This window comes from Scatophagus argus, chromosome 17, assembly GCF_020382885.2.
Source record: "Scatophagus argus isolate fScaArg1 chromosome 17, fScaArg1.pri, whole genome shotgun sequence".
Taxonomy (NCBI): Eukaryota; Metazoa; Chordata; class Actinopteri; family Scatophagidae; genus Scatophagus; species Scatophagus argus.
This window is the reverse complement of record NC_058509.1, coordinates 3094905-3113698: the sequence shown is the minus strand read 5'-3', so window position 1 is coordinate 3113698 and position 18794 is coordinate 3094905. Positions and strand designations below refer to the sequence as shown.

At 42.0% G+C, this 18794-nt stretch overlaps 1 protein-coding gene across 3 annotated transcripts in view; it reads right to left on the bottom strand.

Annotated features, from left to right (window-relative positions):
- The window catches only part of pvrl2l (PVR cell adhesion molecule related 2 like), a 238994-nt gene that overhangs the window by 129101 nt on the left and 91099 nt on the right, over positions 1-18794 (bottom strand). For all 3 annotated transcript variants that reach the window (XM_046417116.1, XM_046417117.1, XM_046417115.1), the window contains exons 2-3: positions 7734-7846; positions 5413-5656 (exon numbers count right to left, since the gene is read on the bottom strand). In XM_046417116.1, the coding sequence (XP_046273072.1) occupies positions 5413-5656; positions 7734-7846 (357 nt within the window). The remainder of the gene's footprint in view (positions 1-5412; positions 5657-7733; positions 7847-18794) is intronic.

Below are 18794 nucleotides of genomic sequence, written 5' to 3'. Positions count from 1 at the left end.
AAAAGCATCTGTCTGGCTCTCTATGTCTCCTCAACTGTTAGCAAAGCATGAATATTCAGGGGACAGTGGAATAGTTTATACTGTAATTATTCTGTTGTATGTGTTGTACTTTGACAACTCATTATTGGCTGCAAGAAATGTTGACAAAATGCAGTAATTTAAGCCTGAGACTAATTTAGTTAATTTAGGCTTGAGGGCACTAACTTAGTGTCTGAAATGCAAAAAGCATACACACACAAAAGAAACAAAGAAACACTATTGTTATGCAAAGACTAAAAGCTGCAAACACATAATTTTGACTTCTAGACCATGCTCAGAAACGCCTCTGAACAATATTCAAGGGTAATTGCAAGCTCAAAGGCATCCTTCTCTCCGTCTGTCTTTCTTTTTTAAATTTACCTCTGTGTGTTTTCAACAATTCAGTAACATAAAAAGTAACATAAAAGCTTCTGGAATACAGCAACAACTGTTTTTCATATATCTGTTGACTGACACACTGACACAGTGTGAAGAATGGCTCGATCTGTTCATTCCATAAAGATCTTCCTCCACTGAGGATGTCACGAACTCTGGAAGACAAGATACTTCAGCTTAATTAAGACACTGCTTTGGGAGAACATCAATAAAAACACTGGCTTTGGTACGTCATCAGGTCTGGAACCTAAAGCGCACCTGGCCTGCTAGGCCTGAAGACATAATTTCTCTGTTTAACCCATATTCATCGAGGGAAGGTTTGCTTCGCACGCATGATTTCATTAGCACAAGACTCTGTTTCTTACTCTTACACATTTCTGCACCAGGGAGCTGCCCGGTTCAACCACATTCTTACTGCTGCTGGCCACTGAGCAGCTGACTGGAGCTATCGGGGTCATAACGTTTTAAGAAGAGTGCCTGGACAGCAGATGTTGAGAATAAGGAGAAAGTGGCTGGAATCAATACAGCAGGAATATAAATAAGTACAAACAAATAGAAAATGTTTTATTAGCTGAGTCCAACTGCAGTAAAACCTGCCACTCACTAGCATCTCAATCGAACTAGCTAATCGGGTCCAGGTTTCACCCAATTCAGGACATGCAAGAGCCCTGCAGGACTGGCAAATGTACCTAAATCTGCAAAAGGCAATCATTTGTGAAACATGACGCTGCCACCATTTGTGATTCCTCCGCTCACTTTGATTTTTGCGATGGTTGACAGAGCTCAACGCCCTGCAACTTAGGAAAACAACATGCAAATTCTACAAACACACTTTCTATTAGTAAATGTGATATATGTGCTTTAAAATGGTGGTTTATGTATATAATTACACATGTATTGTATACTCTGACAGAGCATAATAAGCGTTTGAAAAAAGTAAGTAGGACACTGTAGAATACTGGTCTTCATTTTGTTTCCCACCTGTTTCTTTTTTCCCACCGGGCTTCAGTCATGTTACTTTGCCAGAAAAGAGAAATGTTTTCCGAGGCTACACTCCACTCAGCCACTTATTCACTCTGCTGATCCGTGAACTCCAGCCAGTGACCCTCCGGTCTGCGGTCCACTCCTCTAACCTATGGACTCTCACTGTCTGTCCCCTTAAATCCAGCACAATGAGGACAATTCTTCACTCTGAGGGCTTGAAAACACTTGCAAGAGGCCCCTGATCTACTCTGGACCCTCCTTCACATGCAGCTGTGCTTCCGTCCTGCTGACTACGCTATGTCCAACAACATGCAGTGTGATTGGCTAACTTCTTTTTTGTATAGTCCACATCCAAGGCAATATGATATCATTCACTGCCAAGTGAGTGATTCTGTATTCACACCCCAATAAGTGGTAATAAGATTGGCTGGCGGTGGCGCTCTAACCAATAAGTTATAATCCAATTGGCTGTCAGGATTATGTATTCACACTTAAATAAGTTGTGATATCACAGTGGTGCCAGTGGTTCTATATCCAATAAGATCTAATATGATTGGCTGCAAAAAAGCTATGGATTCAATAAGGTCTAATGTGATTGGCTCATATGGATTCTATATCCAATAAGGTACAATATGACTGTCTTCCAGTGACTTTGAAACACTAAGTTCTCCAGAATGCGTCCCAGAGAGATTGGCACAGCTGTATCTGCAGACAAAGGGCGAGTCAGTCAGCTTTCCAGCAGGTATTTCCCAGTCTACCTCTGCTTTGTGCCAGCTGCAGCAGCAGTTTAGCAGGCTTAGCCCACATCCATCTGCAAGCTTGCCAGAACATCTCTCTGTGTTTTCTCTGCAATACAGCCAAGTTCTGCATCTCCTGTGTGCTCTGTTCTCTGAGAGAGAAGCTTCCAGAATGGAATTTGTATTGTTGTGTGAAGGTCTATTTATAAAAACTACTGGGGAAATATTACCAGCTGCGGAAGGGAACACAAAAGGAATTGTAAAACATTATCTTGTCATGAACCATATCGGTTGCAACAACTAGTGTAGCAGAGCTGGGATTTTTGGCACAATGTTGCCTACTTCCAAGGTGCACTTAGAAAGGAAAAGGTCTGTGGAGGTCAAAACTCCAGCAAAAGCTTTTAGAATGGTCAGATTTTTAGCTCGTGGCCTTCATTAGGATCATCCTTGACAATGAAGTTTTTCTTTCTTCTACAAGTGTAGCTGCAGTTTTGACCTGTTGCAATTACTGTGCTACCATGATGAATTTATTCTAATTATTGCCTGCTTATTAGACTGTTTCTGCAGTGACTTACAGGAGGGACAAAAATGGAGAGTAACAGATAAGGGATCCCAAGAGCCACATTTGAGGCAGAAACACATTAACTGCACGGTGTCCCCACACTTTTCAGCATGCATTCAGTTCTTTCAGAAATCATTTGATTCTGCCTTTGAGTGTACTGGGATCAAATGTTCTGAAACTGGTATATTCAAGATAAACACAAAAGGGGCTTGAACGTCCCTAATTTTCACCCTGACAAATAAAAGTCATATGACAAAAAAAAGGATAAAGCCCCAGGCAGACTATATTAAACTGCACCCAATGTGAATTTAGTGAATGCAGTGAGTTTCAGTTCACCAACTGCGCACCAACTACGATCGTCCCTTGAGCCTGTAATTTTGACAGGAGCAGAGCTTTACCGCACAAGCACTGAAACTACTGGCCATTTACTATAATATAATACAATAAGGGAACTATTGTTATTCAAATTCAAGCATGAAGCCTCCTCGTTGCTCTTAACTGTGAGAGAAAGACAACAGACATCTGATTCCTTTGTAAGCGTAGTCCAAACGGGAGGACATGTGGGTGGATGAATAACACCAGCTGTCTCCGATTACAAACAGGATGCGTCAGCTGCTAACAGCAACTACACATCCACTCAGTTTCAAAAATCAAGAGACTGAAGTAACTTTAAGCAGTTCTGCAGACTTCACATTCTGGGCTGCGTTTGTTAAATGCTTGCAGGGGTTGAGTCTGTTGACATGTGGGAATTAAACTCAACAGAGAATAAAAGCTAGCAGATGTGTACAGTATCTTAACCAATGCTAATTACACATTAGCCCGGGCCATGAGAGCAGAGCCATAAAAAGGTCAGACGCAACAGTTTGGGCCAACAACAGTGAGTTAGCTGTGGGCTACTGCTTGACCCACAGTTTTTTAGTTTTTGTTTCGTTAACATTTCTTTATCTTTTGGAAAATTGCCACCATAAAAGTACGCAGAATTAGCTGTTCCTCTTTGCAACGTTCCCATTGGGGTGTGGATATGGAGACAGCCATCAGAGGATTACTTTGATACTGAGGAAAACTTGTGATGTTCTCAGGTCAGATATAAGTAGCATCCTGTATGATTTCTACATTACCACATACTCAGAAAGTAATAACTCACACTGAGTGGAAAAGTATGTATATTACGTCCGTGTGTTCAGATTTGAGTCTTAAGTGCCTCCATTAGCTGGGTGTCACTGCTGCTGAAACTGATGACTGTGTTGCTAATTTGACCTGATCAGCGGGCCGAACTTTAATAACTAATTTTCCATTGTTTTCAGAACATCAGCACACACTTTTCCCTTTTGCCCCATGTCTCTCCCTCCTCTTCCTCCACCTCTTAGTTTGAAATGAAATTATATATACAGTTACTGTGATCCCAGTGTGATCCAAGCACACAGTGAGAGTTATTTGCCGACAACAGCCGTACTTCCTGCTATGGATGTGAGGTCTCAGTGCATCAACACAAGTCAGCAGCAGAATGTCAAGTGATCATATGTCACTGCCGCTGGGTACATTCATATGCACAGGAGTGGTCTTTGCTGAGATGATGTTAATCTCCTGCATCTTATTATCACCTTAAGTGTCCTCAAAAAGTAATTATTTCTGTCATTTGGCCAAAACAGACCCAACTCTAATTAAACTGATATTTCTGAGTGTTCAAATATGTCACAAAGGTCACATAAGAGGCTGATCCTGATGATGCGCTCGTGCACAGAAATGAGAACAAAATGGCAAGTTATGAACCACTCAGGAGGATAATAAAAAGTACAGCACAATCATGTACAAGGCGGTCGACAAAGTCATCAGCAAAAGGGAAGTTCACTTGTTACCTCCCGATCTGACCGTCCCAAATTACTCCATAATTAAACTGATCCAGCTATCAAATAATTCCACATTACCAGGCTGTGTGTCTTGCTAATGTCCAGGACAAGATCATCTCCAGAGGCAATACAGTCACTTTCCCCTCTGCTATCATTTTCTCTCTTTTTTTGTCTGAACACCTGACTTTTTGAAAGCTTACTTGCGGGGGCAAAGGTTCTGGCATGACAGACTGAACTTTTGCATTAAAGGGAGGGTAAATAAGACTGCTTTCGAAAACTATGTCAAAGAATGAGCCTAGTGAGTTTAGTCTGCTCTATAAAGTATATCTATTTCCCAAATGTGAACATCAGTGTTTAATGCACAACCATAATCATTTGTTTACAGGCTGTAACATTTCTAATATTCATGTCTGGTACAAGTTCATTGCAAGCGAGGCTTGGAAAGAAGACTTAAAGTTTATCTTATATTGCAGACTGCCAGCAGATGAAATCAGGGCCTCATCTCTCTCACCCATCTTCCTTGTTTTTCATTTTGCATCCAGCCAGGACATACCCTGAGAATACTCGTCAAATACTTTAAATTGCCTCTTGTTAGACTTCAAGTCCAACGGGAACCTCTTTTCTAGAAAGCAGTGATAAGCAGATGGCTGGGGAGGTGCTTGTCAAGGCAGATGTAGCAGACAGCATGGAGCTTTGGAAAGCATGTGTGAAGCATTTCTTTTGCAGAAACGTGAAAATACTGTTGACCTTTCGGCGCACTAACCCTTGTTCTTGTTCAAGCTCTCAGTTGTATCTGAAATAAAGAGCAGCTTGTTGTTTCGGTGAAGGGTTGTGTAATGTTACATGGACACATAACCTCTCGACTCACCAAGCATGATGAGGGTAGTCGTCCCTTGTTCGTTTCCCGAAGGGTAGGTGGCGTACTCGCAGGTATAACGACCGGCATCGGACATTCTTAGGTTAGAAATCCTGATGGACGGGTTCTCTAGACTGTTGTGGAGGAAGACAACTCGGCCCTTGAAGGACAAGTTAGGGAAACTCTGTCCATAGATGGGGTGATACACAGCAATGTTGTCCCTCTGACCATCAATGGGTTCCCAAATCCAAGACACCTGGTGGGAGTTAGGAAAAATAAGTTATTTATTGTTTCCATTGTGCGTTTTTTTGTTTGTTTGTTTTGTTACAAATTGGCACCATTAAAATCATGCAGAATTAGCAGGGCCTGTTTGTACCACAGAATTTACAGACAACTGTCACAAAATTAGTTTGATACTGAAGACTGATAATGTACTGTCAATAAGGTCAAAAAAAGGAGAGGATTTGTTTTTCTTTAGCAACATGGAGCAATAAGGTGTTCAGGGGTTTAATGTACCTGCTGGTCCAAGAGGGGTTTAACTTAAACACCAACTAACCTTCTGGTGTTTCAGTGTTTCACCAGTCTGCTCCTGTCTCTTTCTCCTCACATATAAAAAACAGACCATTTCATAATAAACCACAAAATAAGATTTCTGTCACAACAACTAAAATCTGTCTCATCTTCAATTTCATTTAACTTTAAATCATTTTACTTAAGCAAAATGTTAAATTCAGTTTGAGCTGTCTGATTTAGGATTCAAGAACCAAGATGAAATTAAAGGTCTCTCGGCCTGCAAACATTCTCTCAAGTATCCAGTTGCCATTTTAAAAAGCCAAATGCGACAAAGAGTTGTCCGGCAGGCTGTTCTTCTGAAGACTTCTGCTATGTGAAAGATATTGATATCCGTTGTCGTCGTAGGAGACTCTGAGACCACTTTGATGCCATATCAAATTGATTTTCTTTTCTCTTCAGTTTCCAAAGTGACAATGCTAAATAGAAACTGTGGTGGCAGACCAGGAAGGAGAGGGAATAAAGCTCATCAATGGACATTTAGCAAGCATCCATGAAATTTATGATGTTTAGGGGAAAGACAAAGACACAGCACAGGGCTGAAGGAAGAGGAAGACAGATTGTAGCCCAGACGTCACTACAAATTAGTGGATGAAACTCCCTTGTTAGCTGTAGATTGGAGAGAAAATTTGATAGAGGGCAATTTAGTACGTCTGCAATTTCAGTTTTTGTATGAGAACAAATTGCCTATTGATTCCATCCACAGCTCAGAGGGGGAAAGATCACATCAGGATCAAACCACACAAGAAAATGACGTTTTGCTTTAGTCTACTTGGTGTCTGACAGCACATCAAAATTGTTAAGGTGCTGTCGAATAAGTTCATCTGGGCTTTGATAAAATAAATTGACTTTCAAATCATCAGAAGCTCATGTTCTCTTATGTGCGCTCGCTCCTCAGGTAAGATGAGCTGTGTGTGAAAGCTAAACAGCTCAGCACTATTAGAAAGCACATTAAGAAAGCCATGAGCTAAGTTACTCTCATTCAGGGTTAAACTGGCGTGAACACACATAAATGATGTCAGTATTGCTACTCTCCTCCAAAGTTTGAATTTCCTCCCTGCTGATCCACTAACCTCTGCACAGCTTAAGGTCTCAGTATCAAACAAAGCGTTTGTCAGACTGTCAGCATCATCACTGTCGGCTGCATCCGACAAACACAACAATCCGACAAGAACAAGTCCTTCATGCAGCGACTGTCCAGCTGTGCGGAGGTGAGAAAGTATGCAGGGTGTGAACTCCTCTCTCGAGCTTTCTTTTATCGTTCTACACACAATAACAACAGACAAATGACAAGCCAAGCCCACACACTGCTGGTTAGTAGCTAACTAACCCTGTAAATGATGTGCTTGATAAGCTCCGGTAGTGAAGTTTGTCTTCAAACTTGGTACAAATCTTAACCAACTTAACAGAAACTCTACAGGTTGAGATTAACAGCCATTAAACAAGTGCAGAGGAAGTGACCCTCCACGCAGATCTGCACATGCGTCATGTATGTCTCGATTTCCATTGTACTTTGTCACAGTTTGCTTTTCAATCAATAATCAACTTTAACACCTCACACAACCATAAAAGTTTCCATTTTGTGTTTTCCGTGTTTTTGCCTGCGCATGGAGGGGACATGGAGTTATGGAGTTCATCTCCTTATACCTCTTCCAATGAATTCACTCCATTAGGCATAAACACTGTGTCAATTACTTTGACATTTAGAGCTCCAGCGCTTCCATAGCTACTAAAGACACAATTGCTGTGTTCCATCTTCCCACCTGTGTGAGTTTGGTTCGGCCTCCTCCATCGATGAACTGGCAGCGGAGATCAACAGACTCCGTGGGATACGCCTCCAGCTCCTCCTCGACTCGCACTTTCTGAGCCACGACACCTGCAGGCAGGCACAAAGGACACAAAGAGGAAGATTTATGCATCATCCACAAAACCAATATTGTTTGAATAATTTAACATGTTTGTTTGTGTTGAAGCTGAAAGAGGAACTTGAACGGTGGGAAAAGATTGAGAGAGACAGCGAGAAAGAGAGAGACAAGAGAGTGAAGTATTTCATTATGAATCTGGAGTTGTTTAAATGAAATTGCTGTGATTGATGTTTTTCCCTCCCACTCGTTTTGTTTCCGTCAGAAGGGAAGATCAACCCCTTTAATGTGTTCTAGGAGATTTAAAACAAGGTTATAGAGAAGAGTGAGGGAAACAAAGACAGACAATGAGAGGGAATTTAAAAACAGACAGACAAGTTCATTCAAAGAGAAAAAAACAACAACATTTGAATCATGAGCCTTTGATAACAAGCCTCAGGCACAGTCTCAGTCAACTTCCTTCAGCGAGGTCCTCCTCGTTACGGTGAAAGCTCGTCTACCAGGAGGCATCGCTAGGGGGCGAGCCCTGAGGAACGCCGCAGCAGCTCGAGTTTCGCTTTTCTGATCTGTTTGAAATTCGGTGGGAGGCACCTGTAATTCCTGTAACAACGCTGAGAGAGCAGGGCCGGTCAGCCAGGCCATCACAGGTTCAAAACAAGTCGAGAGAGCTGCCCTGTGCATGCCAACTTAAGCAGAGATGAAAGAAGATGCTTAGAGTCCAGCACTGTCTTGGCCGCTGCCCTGCAGGCCGAGTTTAAATTGGACGAGTGGAACTTTTTCTTACATTTGTCTCCTATTCATGCAATTCAGGGGTTGCAAGGTTCTTTTGAACCTACACTTTCACTTTTTACCTTTTCATTTTACAAATAAAACTATGATACCCTGTTTTTTCCCCCAAAACAAGAATCAGTGTTGCTACCAACTCTGTCAGGTCTCTGTGCTCAAACATGCTCCACAGGGGAGCCAGGCTTCCACTTAACTTCAGATGGAAATAAAACTGACGTTGCAGAAAATACATTTGAAGCTTTCAAACTGAGCCAACGACTAGTTTGCATTTGAGAGCGGCAAGAAGCCCTGATACAACACACACCTCAACACCATGTGGCATTTAAGGGCATGGAAGCCTCGCCTTGTTGTGCACCACCTTGTGAAAAATGTGTTCAGCTTAAGCACTTCAGCAGCTGACATGAATCGTCTTCGCCTCTCAGCAATCGGCTTTCTTATTTACATTAGCTGTCAACAAGCAGCTCTCAACAATTTGCTGTATTTGCCATCAAATTACATGTGCTGTGCTAAATTTCCTAAAATTAATGAACTTTAATGAACTTGTAATCCTTGTAATAATAAGCGCGAAAAAGAGAAAATGAAAACAGAATAAGTAAGAAAAACAACAAAAAAAGGAAGGATCAGAGAGAACAAAACGGGGAACTTGTAATCCCTCATTAATGTAATCTAGTCCAAGTCCAGAAGCTCTGCAGTGTGTTTGGCACCTTCCACATACACAATCACATGAGGCAGTGACTGTTTGACTGTTCATGCCTTGGAATCAAGTCATTTTGCGACAATAAGCCTGAATATCAAACCTCTCGATGTCCTTTAACCTCGACATATAATGATGCTCTAATTTTATATTTCTCTTCTCTCCTTCCACCGGCGCTGCTCCTTTCACTGCTCTCTGACTGGTACTCGCAGGGATCCAGACCCCTGCTATGAACCCCCTGCTGACCCGGGATCAAATCCTACCAAGGTCTTTCCTCCTCCACCTCCCTGCGCTCTCTGCCCTCTCAGCAAGCCTCTGTGCCTGCAAAGATAAAATTCTTGTGGGGAGTCGGCCTCTCGCTCTCTGCACAAGAAAAGGGGATAAGCACTCGCTAACCGCTAGCTAGCCCCCGGTGGTTCCAGTGAAAAAGCCTCTTAGTGTGTGAAGGATTGATTAGGACAATATGTTACATGCCACAGCATGGAAGTGAATGGGAGGGCTGGGGTTTAGCTGGCAAATCAGCTGTAAAACACAGTCACACTAACAAAGAGTGTAAAGTGTGAGTGTGTGTGTGCGTGTGTGTGTGCTGCAGGGGCTGTTGGGTTGTTTGGGATTTACGGCGTCCACGCGTCTATCCATGTGTGCAGGAATGAATTTTGTGTGTAAAAGCATATGTATGCTCAACAGTGTGTGCATATATGTGATTACCATACATCTGTGTGCGTGTGTGCGTGTGTGCACATAAATCAGAGCATCTCACCGTAATGTGAGTGCATATGAGACTGACTCAGTCATTGAACCACAGTCTCTACCCTGAGGGAGACAATGGGCTGTCAAACCAGTTATCCATTCCCACTGTAAGACAGAAGCAAACACACAAACAAACACATGACAGACACGCACACACATGCAAAGCACAAAAATGCAGACCACTGGCTGTCAGACGAGTTTTCCACAGTTTGAATCAACGAGAATAGCAGCGGTGAGCCGAGAATTCATCCACGTCTCTGTTATTTGCTTCTCCTCTCATCAAATTCCTCTTCTAATATCGTTTTAATTCTCTCATGCTCAAACACACAGATTCATTTCCCCTAATTAAACACATCAACATACAACTCCAGATATTCATAAAGAAGCCGAAATACCAAAACATCACATGAACCTCTGGGTTATTCAAAGTGGTCAATAAAGAATGAAAAGCAGAGAGGAAGAGGGGATGATGGAGAAAGAGAAACGGGATGCAGCTAAACACTGAAAGAGAAATCAGGAAGAAGTGTGAAAGGAGCCTGTGAAAAGGGAGGAAGATGAAGATGAAATAAAAAAAATGTATGGTGGAGGATGCAACAGAATGAAAGAGTAGCACAGAGAAACTCAAGAAGAAGGTAAACTGACTAAATGAATAACTAAAGGAGCTGCAGGGTTAGATTGGAGGAGGCAAGGAAGAGCAAGGATAAAAAACCAAAGAGAGGCGAGAAGAATGAAACACAGAGTCTGGAAAGTTTGAGAAAGGCCATGATGAGATACAAGGAGAAAAAAAGGAGAGAGCATGAGATCGCATCAGAAATTATTAATTTCCTCAGGGCCCGAGTCCAAAAAGGCCCAGGGAGACTAAGCTGACTGAGTGAAAAGGACGAAGAAGAAAGTTTCATTTCACACTTCATACAGACAAACGACCGCCCCCCACCGCCAAAACATTACAACTGGTTGGCGTTTCGCTGGGTGTTCTGCAGGGTCAAACTCTGAGCTAGTAATTAGTCACAGTCGAATAGATGTTTTTATTTTGTTTCATTGTTTGGTTTATGTGATTTGGACAAATATAGACAGCAACATATACGTCTGGAGAACATAATCAGGAAATTACACTTAACTCAAGCTGTATGGAGCTCGCTAGTTATCTGTGTAATAGCACAAAAATGCTAGCAAAGTAGCAACTTGACTTCATCATGCAATAGCTAAATTAGCGGTTAGCAATGATGACCAAGCGAGGTGCGGTATGTTTTGGTGTCTGAAACACATGTGTATTTGGGGTGCATTATGGGAACTGTCACCTCATATTAGAGAATAAAAGCCAGGACATCAGCTGCTTTCTGTGAGTTCTCCAACTTAAGAAGCGCACATAAAACACATCATATCCTAAAATACCATGAACACAGCACGTCCTTACTTCATGTTATATTCAGGAGTCATGGAACTACAAGCACGTTTCAATCTCGAGACAATATCAATACCTAAAGTTCTGCTCTGTCTCTTCAGCCAATCTAATTTTTATTCAAGCACAAACTTTCAATTATTACACATTTAATGGAGGCAAACTTCTCGCCATTTTGAATCACAAGTTGATTGTGGTTATGCTCTAGAAGCATTTCACACACACACATACGCACACACACACACACTTGTCCTGCTATCAGGGAAATTGGTGTCAGTGCACCACTATCACCCTTATCTTTTCAGTCCTCTTCATTATTCGCCCGCAACCCTGATGATCACACAATTTGCAGCTTATTCGACTGTTGCACTCGGTGGAAGTCGCTGTGGATCGGAGCGTCAGCTAAACGTAAATGAAAAGTCAAAGAGGGGAGGTGGTTAAATGAACGACTGCACTCTGCCTCCCTCCCAATGCACCGGAGAGATGAATCACAGTTAATTGACATTTAGAGGCTTGTGGCATTTGCCTGTTTATGTGGAGCTTCCCCGCGTAGACAGGCACGCAGCACACGCGTGAGGAATATGCTGATGGGTAGCTCACTCATCCACATTAAGATGCAAATCACATACTTATAGAGGGCAGTGAACCACAGCTGTTTTGTTTTGGGGTTTTCCTGTGAGTCCATCATAATGTCAGTGATGCTAAGATTGAAAGCCAAAAGGTGCTGCGTGCAGAATCATTTTAATATACTGACATCAAATAGGATTCCTTTGCTCCCTCTCTGCACAATATGATTATCAAGTTATTAAATTATTTCAGACAGCATAATTATTGTGAACACATTAGGATGAGAGGCCAGATGATAGGAAGTGTCTCATGGCAGCGTTATTGTTAGCGTTTGTCAGTGCTTAAGTCTTTAATTGGGTGTGTTTCTTGTTGAACATGATGACAGGCATCAGAGAGGTTATTATTATCACCTCATGACATTCAATGGCAAGTCATGAGGTGCACGTTAATGACAGATGTTTTCCAGGACAGCATTATTAGTATTTTGATGTAAGATGCCTCGTGTGTCCCTCAAAAGCATAATTATTTAGTGAGACTTCACATTTGTCTCTTCAAAGAAATGAGTATTTTCAGGGGAAACGAGTGTTGATGGTTCAACTGCTTCTTTTGAATTTGGGGGTCTGAACAAATGATTGGTAAACGGATGATTCCTTCACATTGTACTGTAAAGACTGCAATGTCTCTGCGCTTCACTTCTTCATATCGTGTACACGGTACAGATTAAAACATGAGAGCAAAATTAGTGCACCTAATATCAGCAGTGGTACCTCAAGTAGCTCAAGTATTCCAACCAACAGTCCAAACTTCGGCTTCAAGTACCTAAAATGACTTCCCATTTTAAAATCGAGCTGCACAACAACAACTCCAAAACAAGTCACATGTTGACTCTCTGAGATAAGGAACTTAAAAGACTCATCCATGTACAAATCGGCCATTTAATTCTATGCTGTGTTCATCCAAGAGTGAAACGGCATCTGTCTCAGCAGAGCCCGCTGGGTTAACTGTGTGATCACTTCACTTAATCGTTTCTCTATCCTCCAGCTTTTGTCGCTCAGGTATAAACTCAGGCTGAGGTGAGATGTGCCATCTTTCGTCGAGAGACAGCTGCTGAGTGTTGAGCAAGCAGGCATAAATTACGCTTAAGGCCACGACTGTAACTGCGCTGCTAACAAGGGACGGAAGAGGTCTGAAAGATTCATGCAGTGAAAAATTTCAATCAACTTGAGTCGGTGCCGAGCAGCTTGTGGCATTGTTTCAGTTTAATGTGAACTATTTCAATGTGAAGGACCAGTGGCTGGACGGGAGGACACAGAGGGGACAGACATCTGAGATGAATGTTGGACCAGTCAAACTCGACAGGCAACAGCTAAGCAGGCAACACAATTCATGCTGTCATCTCTTATTTCTTTCATTTTTTCCATTCTGTATGCACAGCCTGCATTGTTGTGAGGTGCATTTTTTGTTGCGGTTTGTTCTTGGATTTCATGTTGCTAAAACTTAAACCTGCCTTCAATTATTATTTTAGCCACTGGGGCAGAGCAAAAGCGATTTCAGCAGTTATTTGGAGTCATGTTTCATCAATTTAAGTCTTTTCCCATAAGGGCTCTGTTGCTAAATGTTTCACAGGGTTGACTGGCTGGTTGCTAAAGCTAACGTCTGTCTCATAACGTATGGTTGGTGTTCAGAGCTTTTTTTTGTTGCTGAGGCCAAAAATACGGCTGATGATGGTGAAAGTGAAGCAAAATAGTGAAGTTGCAGGCTGTGAAATAATGCTGGAAGATTCTAAAACACTCAGAGTCTGGTGGCAGCTTTCAATATTCATCATCACTACAAGCCACCACACAAGCAGTCCTGCGATTTATTTTTTTTATATAAAAATATCGATTTTACGTTTCTGGAGGTGAAGTAAATCTATTCAGACATTCATCACATTATTAATGTTATATTTAATAGCGGTAAATCATGAGCATTCGGGGGCTACAGTATGTGATATCACTCACTGCAGACGCCGATACATTTCACACACAGCACAGTCATTAAACAGGTCAACACCCCATTAAAGTCTGACACTCATGACATTCACACGTGGGAAAGAAAAAATAAAAGAAAGAAAAAAAAATTGACGTAATTCTTCAAATGTGACGTGAGGAGGAGGAGGGAGGAGGAGGGAGGAGGGCTGGCGGTGAGTGACTGTCTCATCCACCGCACACTGGGGAGCTGAATTACTGGTAATTGACATTTGACAGCTCATAATCATGGCATTTTGCTTTGGCTTTTCACTAAGAGGACACTGATCAACAACGTGGCGGAAGGAAAGGACAGAGGAGACTGTTTGTCGCAAGGAAGGCGTTGATTTCACACACACACACACACACACACACACACACACACACACACAGTGTGAGGATTTGTTACCATAAAGATGCTACTTACATCACTTGAAAGGTGATGAAAACCAGAACATTTTTGTCTCTACAACAATACCCCTCCAGAATGCTGTTTAATTCTCCATCTCTCCATATATCAGACCTCATCATCATCAATTTTCTGAGCTGCTGGGTCGTCGGTTCGATTCCCACAACGGACGGGCAGGAAAAATTTGGGTGTGGTGGAGAGATTAATGAGAAAAAAATGCCCCCCACCCCCATTAGCCAGTTGATGTGCCCTTGAGCAAGGCACTTAATTTGCTCCCCGGGCACCTGACAGTGGCAGCCCACTGCTCCTGTGTGTGTTTCACTGCATGTAATTTGCTGAGTGTTGCATGTGTGTGTTCAACTAAGGATGGGATAAATGCAGAAGACGAATTCAGTGTGTGTATGTAAAGATATATATACTGTCAATAAAAGCTGATTCTTCTTCTTCTTCCTTTTCTTCTAAACGCTGAAGGACAGCTGCTGATTCCTCAGTGGTGGCTGCTTTGTTAAATTAGGAGATTTTGAATGACTGATTTCAGCAGAAAATTAATGCAATTTCATTCAACACATGCAACCTAAATAAACAACAATAAGCTGTGATTAAAGATCAGCGCTGGCACTGATGTTTGTTCTGTACTGAAACTTGTTATAAGATGACTGTCAGCATGAAATGAAGGCAAATAATATCTAATCATTCCAGATATTAGATAGTGTGGTTCCTTTCTGAGGGGGCATCCTCAGTGTGTGTGAAATATTGAGCTAAATAAGACTCCTGCGTGGTGTGAGAGGACACACCAACACAAAGTGGATTCTCTGTACCGAGTGCAGAAAACACCAGAAAGTTCTCATGTCATTTCTGCTGTCCCTGCTGCACATCAGTAAACCTGAATTAGCTCAAATTGTCACTGAAATCTTGTGATCTCTGCCTGATTAGATGAGGCTTTCAAAAATTCAAAATGGAAAATTGGAAAAGTTTGTCACAGCTGGAAACATCCTCAACACCCTCTGCAAATATGCAACCGCAGCTTTGTTGACAAAGGCTGTGTGTGATTAGCTCCCTGATGTGATTTCAAACTGCCTTTCACAGGTGGGAACAGATTTTAGAAATGTGACAGTGTGAGACAACCAGACCACCGGACACGTGCCAAATGAGGCGGATGAGATGGTAAAAGGGAAAACAAGTTTGATTCGCATCATGCCTCTGCGTCAAGTCACGCTTTAATCAAAATAAAACGTTCATTTAGAGCATTTTTTTTCCACTTGTTGTGTCTTAATTCCTGAGGTAGAACAATTCAATTCAGTTTATTTACATAGAGCCAATTCCCAACAAAAGTTATCTTAAAAACTTATCTCATGACACTTTCCAATTAGAGCAGGCTTAGACCAAACTCTTTAATTAAACTGTAATACAGAGAGCCCAACAAGACACATGGAGGAATCATTCAAACATGTACATTTATTGAGTTAAAGTAAGAAACACAGATTTATAAGGAATTATTATTATTTAGGACTTAATGCTAGTGAATTTAGTTATTTCTAGTTATTTCTATTTCAAAATATAATAATTTAATCATAATATTATGTAACTTTTCAGTTAATAAAAGTGATACCATTTTATAATTTTGTTGTCAGTCATTTTCCAGGTGTAAATTGTGTGATGGACTGAGCTACAAAAGCAAAAAAAAAAACCAAAACAAACTTTTAATTCTAAAGTACCATTAATGGGCAGCTGACAGCTCAGATAACTGGCATGTTTACGCTGTGGGTGGCTTTTCAGCGTCGCCATGTTGTCAGCCGACAACCCATTAACTCCACTTACAGAGATTTCTTTCTTTCCTTCTTCTTTCATTTCATTTCATTTCTTTTCTCTTTTTTTTTCTTTATTACTGCTGCACAATCCTCCGTGGGCCGAGAGAATGAAATGGCCAAATGGCCTGTGGGGCAGATGAAACCCTTTGAAAATACCCTCTGCATATTTTTTCCAAAATGCACAGTGGGCCACCTCATAAGAACTCTGCTGTTACTCGCTTCTGAAAAGTTGACATTTTGCAGATCCAAGGCGTTCACTCGTCGGCTTGACTAGGGCATTAATACACTGGGAGTGTGTGTGCGAGACACAGAGAGAGAGACTTAACAATGAGTGTGCGAGCTGACTCACCAGTAATTGGTATTTGACTCTAAATGACTTTTACCGTACAGCCATCTTTAATCAAGTTTTTATTGTCCTTTTGATGATACGTGAAGCAGGAATCTCCAATTCACGGCAGCAACTTTGCACCATCAAGAGCTTGACAGGGTTCATGATACTCCACACAAAAGCTATTGTTATCATAATGAATAGGTGGAAAATATGCAATTTAGTCACACTATACAGATTGTAGGGCACCGCGGTGTAGCTTTCAACTCCCACCTGTTCAGGTATGTCATCCATGCATCTCTGATTAAACTGATCAACTAAAAGCTAAAAGGGTCAGCTGGCGATCCAAGTGTCAGACCTGCTGCTACTCTCGTATTCATTGTGCATAATGTTGGCGTAAAGGTGGACGTCCACAAGCAGGTTCTCGTCAGGCTGACACAGTTTACTCTGCTGTTCCATTTCTGGTGTCCAAGCTGGAACCACATTGTGTTTTCAAAGCAAAAACGGCTTGTTAAAGGTAGACTCTGCCACGCTTTGATGCATGCAAGAACCATCTGTAGCATTCCCCAGTTTTCTACATATAAATGAAATGCACAAGTGCTCCAGACTTGTCATGTGACTCATGTCTCTACAGACAGCCTCTCAATTTTGGGGGGGCATCATAGCTGCGATGGACAATTGTTTCAGAAATTACCTTTTCTAGTATCTAATTGTCTGTCAGAAAACTCTTTATTGCTGGCACAGCTCTATTAATATTTTCTAATTGTTACTGACGGTGCTAAACTTGTCATCTTTTGGTCTGCTGATTTCTGATAGCAGGACTTGAATCACTGCAATCTGGAACTCCTCTTGTTACTCCTTGGTAACAAATCACACACACACACACACACACACACACACAGTGGCAGCCCTGTGTGGGAATATGAGGCACAGATTACACTAACAATAAACGAGTATCTCTTCATGGACAGGTAGACTGGACAATTTTATGTGGTTCGGCAAAACCAGTTTGGCACATTTGTATGGGCAAACCTCACTGAAAAAAACAAAACAAACACACACACAAAAAAAGCATGCTCCTTCATGACCTAACAAAGCTTGGCAGCTTGGCTGGCACCAAACTCGAATGTCCCAAGCAATCCCTGCACAAAAGCTTTGTCCTTTGGTGCTGAGTGCAACACAGCAACAAAACCTGAGAAAATCTAATGAGTGAAAACCAACACCGACTGCTTCCCTTTGATTCATTGTAATGACACATCTAACATGACACACAACACTTCCTGATGTCTCTTGATGTAAAAGCAGACTGTTTAGAAGCCAGGGCAAGCTTCTGTTTTCTGATCGTTGGTTTGAGTCCACGGGCGTTGATGAGTAAAACCCAGAAGTCGCCGGGACAGCAAAAGCAGAAGCTGTTCTGGGTGTTACATGGTGTCCAGATAACTTTGTAATCCTGCTAAGCGAGAAAGAACAGCCCCTGGACAGGTTGGATTTGTCTGAGCAGAAGTGTTTCCTACAACAAATACTACAGAAGTGCCTTTGAGCAAGGTATTCTACCCTTATTCTTCAAGTGTCGATAGTTACAGTGAATCTGCTGAGGAAAACATGGACAAAACAGTGGCTGTTCGCTGTGTGACGTCATGTCCGTTTATGTTAGTCAAGTCGGCCTTGGTGAACGGACCGTTCCACTGCCCTTCTGTTGTCGGAGGTCATTTTTTCAGAGCTACTGTGGCTGTTGTTCCCAGGTGTTGAATGTAAGGGACGACATAAATGTGGACCGGCGATGGAACCACCTGAGCTCAGAAAACCTTCCCTGGAGTTAAAAAAAGTTCAACACTGCAAGTTTGCACCAGTTTTCTCACCAGGAGATAAGCCTGAGTGTACAACCTACAAACAAAAGCTTTCCCACCGCAAGCTACATTTACGCATTAAATAACAAGAGCACCAGCAGTGATGTTGAAGAGAGAAGAGAAGCCTGAACACCTCAGGTCTCAGTTTTCAAAAGCCCACCTTTGCCGCTCGGGGTCTGAGCTCCTCCTGTACAGCAGACACACCAAAACAAAGATGTACACCTTCGAAAGGCTGCGAGACAAACTGAGCAACTGCACAAAGAGTTCACTTAAAGACAACAGACCGTGCGCCTTTTCAGGGAGGACAAGAGGTTGAAGGTGGGAGAAACAACGCCCATACTCCACGCTGCATTAAACGATACATATCT